The sequence below is a fragment of the Nuphar pumila genome, chromosome 13 (assembly GCF_984573655.1).
Source record: "Nuphar pumila chromosome 13, dmNupPumi1.hap1.1, whole genome shotgun sequence".
Taxonomy (NCBI): Eukaryota; Viridiplantae; Streptophyta; class Magnoliopsida; order Nymphaeales; family Nymphaeaceae; genus Nuphar; species Nuphar pumila.
Window position 1 is genome coordinate 9279605 of NC_143261.1, and position 5492 is coordinate 9285096.

Below are 5492 nucleotides of genomic sequence, written 5' to 3' on the forward strand. Positions count from 1 at the left end.
TGTCAATTGAACGGAAAAGGGCATTATTGATGCTGATCCAATCTGTCTACGGTATAATGTTAAATGACCTAAAATAGACTATGATAAACCTGAATTCCATGGCGAGGAACTTCTTATATCAGTATAGGGCTGGTAAACGAGCTGAATGAGACTAGCTTGAAGTGTTCATGCTTAGCTCATTCATAGTGAGCCAAGCCAAGTTTGAGCTCATAATCAGACTGAGTCAAACAAGCAGAGTTTGAACATGCTTGTTTATAGGGGAAATATTGTCTTAAAGCTGGAAGAAAGAGGATTAAAAAAAAAGTTATAAAATATATTTCTTACTACCTAATGAGCATATAGGAGCCAACTATATATTATATTCAGCTTGCCGAGTCTATTTTACGGGTTCAAATGAGCTCTTTACAAGCGGACTCAGCTTGTTTCCCAGCCCTAGTCAGTAAGCATTAAGACTTTGTTTAAGAGCCTTAAATTAGAAGTACGTTGCGGTTTTCCAAACACCCTCTTACGTTTGGCAACCGCAAGGGCATCGCTAAAACACAGCGTTGAATCTGCAACCCAACACCAACTTTTTTTTTCTAGCAATTTTATTCTCAAGATCACATTTTGGCAAATCGCACATTGGCCAAAACCACAAATGTTTGGCAAACACATAGGAACGGGAATTCCATCCCAATGAAAAGCTCCCAAACAAAGCCTTTAGATGAGGCCGGTGCACGCACAAAGGACGAACTAAGAACTAAGAAGGCAATTTTTTAAAATTCATTTTCTTTAGAAATACACATTATTTTTTTTAAAATTCATGGGAATTTAATACACATTAATTTTTCTCGTCGGCTAAAATCTCTAAGTAACACCTTGCAACTCGTTTTCAATTCATTCACTACTTACCAAACAACAACAAAATTGAAACCTCCAAGCTATCACTAACAAACAAGTAGAGGGAAAAGAGAAAAGACCAACTCGATCATGACAAAAAGAGTGTAACATATATAAAAAAAGCAAAAAGAGAGATCTCATATATTTTATAAAAATAGTAGAATATTTACAACTATGCCCCTTGACGTGTGCCCCACGTTCTTATTTTCCCTTTCTATGACAAAAGATAGTACAAACGCAAAAACCTTAAAAAAAAGAAAGAAAGGTAAAAAAAAAGAACGAGTCTAGGTTTTGTCCTCATCAATTTGCTCCATTGGCCTTCGTATCCCCAACATCTCAACTGCGGGACACTTTGGTCATTTTGTGTTTCTTGGGGATAAAAAAGTGTCGTTTTTTTTTTCAGGGATCAAGAGCGGCGGAGACACTTCCCGTGAGGTGCGGGCACACCAAGTCGCGTTTTCCTTCACAGGCGGCTTCCACGTTGCCGTTGATCTGGACTTTTCTGGACACGTATCCGGCGATGCTCGCAGCATCTTCTCACGTGAACTCCACATGTAACTGTCTCCCGACATTGAGACGTTTTGTATACGACTCTCGCACGTGACGTCATTCGGCGAAGAATCTCCTGCACGCGGCCCCCACTTTTAACACCTCACAGAACTCCTCTGAAAGAGAGAAAATTGCCCCCCATTTTTGGAAAGGGAAAAGGCGCCACTCTAGAAAGGAGAGGGAATGGGTCCCCATTTTAGAGAGAGAAAGCGTCAAACATTCTATATATATATATATATATATATATATATAGAGAGAGAGAGAGAGAGTTTGCATCAAGCTCCACATTCTAGAGAGAGAAAGAAATGTCTCAGATCCTAAAAGAGAGCAAGTCTAGAGAGAGAAGGTCTCAGGGACGTAGGAAATCTAGAGGGGAGGAGCCCCTTATTCTCATAGTGAGTCTAGAGAGAGAAAAGGTCAGACCGCCGGCCGGATGCATACACGTAGGTTACGAATTAGAAAAGGAGATCAGTGGGCCCCTGTTGGAAGAGAGAGAGGTAGTATAGAGAGAGAAAGTTCTCCGTTCTAAGAGAAAATTGGGGCCTCAAGCCTAGACCGAGAAAGTTCCCAGATTCCAGAGAGAAAGACTTTTCCCCGACTCTAGAGAGAGAAAGTCGACCACGGCCTCGACGACGAGAGAATCTGCGATGTCCTGACCGATACAGAACAGAATCGTCTCGGATACCGACTCGGGATCGGTGTCGTTGACGGGGGACGAGTAGTGGCCGGAGTTCACGTCGCCGGTGACGAGCGCGTCGATGTCCTGAACGACCTTGCAGTCCGCCGACGGGAAGCCGCACACATCCATCCATACATCATCCAGCAGCTGCTTCCCCGTCAGGGTCATCATGCATGATCCTTGCGCCATCATCATCATCATCGATGGTCTCATGCTGAGGTGGGGCCTCAGCCTCTCACGTAGCAACTCATCCACTAATTGAAACACCAGCTTTCTATTGCTCCTAGTGTTGACGATGCTCACATGAAGACCACCATCATGGTCACGATAATGATGATGATGATGGTAGAAAGCATCTAGTTTGGTGAAGAGGGTGGGGTCCAATGGATGAGAAGGAGAGTACCAATGTATGAAGGAGACCTTCGTGTTGCTCCCAACTCCCATTAGCTCGAGTATGGTCTTGATGTATCCATGCACAAAGAGGTTATCCTTTTCTTTTCTTTTCTCTTTGTTGAATGACAATAATGATGATGATGATGGTATGTCATGGATGGGAGTGGGCAAGGAAGAGAGGGAGTTGGGCCATGGTTTTTTGGGCAGTACTGTAGGAGCAAGTTGATGATTGACATTGGTGGATTTATCCAAAAAGGATGAAAGTTGGTTGCTACAGTGAGTACTATCAGAAGAAGAACCATCTTGTGGAATATCATCGGATGCTGCTGCAGTCGTCGCCCGAGATTGCTGGTGAAAAGAAACAACGAATTATATGAATCTCTACATTTATGCTAAAAATGAGAATGATAACAGAAAAGATGAAAAGAAAACAAAAAGTCTAAGAATCCCAAGTCATAGGATAAGAGAGAGAGAGAGAGAGAGAGAGAGAGAGAGAGAGAGAGAGAGAGAGAGAGAGCTCACATATACCGGAGGAGCGAGGCCAGAGCCAAGGGTACGGAGCATCCGAGAGGAAGCCTTGGTTGTAGGGATAACGGAATGGGCCTTGAGAAGGGTATCACAGATTGGCTTCTGCCCTTTCTTTTGGAAACCAGACTTAACGTCTAGGACCCTAACGTAGCTCTCCCTTATCCTCGGCGGGCTCCTGTCCTTCTTTGGTCCTCTTGACATCACATCACCACTACCCTTCAACACCACCACCTCAAACTTGGGCTTGCCCGTATTGACAGGACTCAGCCTAGGCCCCTTGGTGGATCTTGATCTTGACTCAATGGCCTGTGGTGGTGGGGTGCAGAGCCTAGCCTTGTGTGAGTTCTTTGGTGAGCTCGAGGTGGTCTGGTTTTCAGGCCTTGGCACGGTCTTGGTGGTGCAGTCCTCGGCTCTATACCTGAGCCTAGGTGAACATGGTGGGCTTGGATGCCTCTGCTCTCCTTTCTCTTCTCTTGGCTTACCAAGACGAGGCGAATTCGAAGATAACACCAATCTAGGACTACTTGTTTTGCCTGCATTCGGGCTGTAATTCATTCTCTTGGTATCAAGATTTCTCAAAGAGTATGAGGAAGTTGATGATGTTGGGGAAGATGCTATTGGGCCTCCATCCATATAATTGATGCTCATGAAGGGGGGCACATTTTCCTTATGGATCTGGAGGGACAGCCTATGCTCGACGTCCGATCGCCTTTCCGACGAGATCCGTGGGCTCTCCGGCAAGGATCGTGAGAATGCCGATACGGGGTTGTGCCGAATTATGTTCACGCATCTCTTCTCAAGGATCCGGAGCTCGTGATTCATCTCTCTGAGCTTTTTTTCTCTAGGATTAAAGACCTTCTTGCTGTTGTTGCTGCTTCCATGGTTCTTACTAGAGGCATTGATAAAGTTCACATCAAAACCATCTTTTTCTTCTCCTTTTTTAGCATCATCGGGCAAAATCTCAATCCCCATTAAACGTGCAACGACACTTGGGCTCTTGCCTTTCGTATTCGGACTAATTGAATCTTTCTGAGCCTCTGATCTTGTAAAAATCTCGAAACCCATCTACAACCAAACACATGTCCATAAGAAATATTTCAAGAGAAAGAGTATTACTTTAAAGGAACGAAAGGACTCGCAAAACCAACCTCATGTAGATAAGGCAAGACAATATGATAATGATATAATGATATAATGATATAATGATAGCAAGAATGATAGAAAACAAGCAAAAAGTCACTGTTTCTGATAACCATTTGAAAATTTGAAAATTCATAACTATATATACCATAATAACAACTGGAAAAAAAAGAAAGCAACCAGAAATTGCAATTGCAGAAAGGCAGTTGCAATATAGGTGAGAATGAGGTTCACTTACCGGAATATCTTCATCTTCAACATCTTGGTGATGTTGGGGCTGCTCAAGTGAGCCAGGTTTGGCAGTGGGCGGGGCTTCGAGGCTGTTCCTTGGTGCTTCGATACCTGCATTTCCCATTCATTATCACACCACTCTAGATCTTGAAAAGGACTACCAACAAAAGGCTTTAATGGAATGCCTACCCGTGAAGGAACCATCCTGTGGTGGCGGGCAAGCTGCGGCCTGCGAGCTATCTGTGGTGTTGATGGCTTCTTGACGGAAATCAAAGAGTTGAAGCATACCACTCATGCACCCCATGATTCGGTTACCTCCACTCTCCTTCCTTATAGATCTGCTCCACCCCATCCCTCTCTCTACTACAGGAGGAGGGAAGGCCAAATTTTTTGGTTTTTCTTCAATTTGTAGGCATCGAGAGAGGTGATTTGAAAAGAAAGCGAAGGTAATTAATAAAGGCTTTTATAGCATATGAGGTGAGGTGAAGTGAGGGTGGGGGTGAAGCAATTCATGGTCCTTGGATAAATATGAGTATTTGAGGGGGCAAACTAGGGAACATCGGTACTTGGAGCAGGGTGGAGCCCCTTTCTCAATGCACTTATCTGAACATCTAATCAGGGGCTGCCCCACACCCACCTGGGAGTCGGTGGGCTGATCTCACTTGCCTCGTGTATTAGATCCGGGTCATCAATTAATAACACTCATTTTTACCAGATCAGTTATATATATATATATATATATATATATATATATATATATATATACCATACAGGTAACTTAGAAGTGTTAATCTGGCACCCCTACCAGTTATACAATTATACTATTGGCATTCGAACCTGTCCCAACACAAGGTGACGTGCACTAACTGCTCTTGTCAGACAATTGGAGCCCCGTTGATTAGTATGACCTTGTTACTCGTAAGGAGCCAAGCTTTTCTTTCTCTTGGTTGCTTACAATTGAAACCTTATCTAATCAAATGCAGAAGACCTTAGAAATATTTAAGCCATTTGACTTAATACAGGCATTGGTTGTTACTCAGATTAGTCTTTCTTTTGTTGGTTAGGGAAAGGGAGAACTCCCCGATCAACAACC

At 43.5% G+C, this 5492-nt stretch overlaps 1 protein-coding gene across 1 annotated transcript; it reads right to left on the bottom strand.

Annotated features, from left to right (window-relative positions):
* Nucleotides 1-1269: 1269 nt before the first annotated feature.
* LOC149817701 (uncharacterized) lies at nucleotides 1270-4751 on the bottom strand. Its single transcript, XM_089986052.1, has 4 exons — nucleotides 4601-4751; nucleotides 4407-4510; nucleotides 3023-4093; nucleotides 1270-2848 (listed from the first exon to the last, which is right to left on the bottom strand). The coding sequence occupies exons 1-4, from the start codon at nucleotides 4749-4751 to the stop codon at nucleotides 1979-1981; spliced, it is 2196 nt and encodes a 731-aa protein (XP_089842178.1). The 3' UTR covers nucleotides 1270-1978.
* Between the last annotated feature and the right edge of the window lie 741 nt (nucleotides 4752-5492).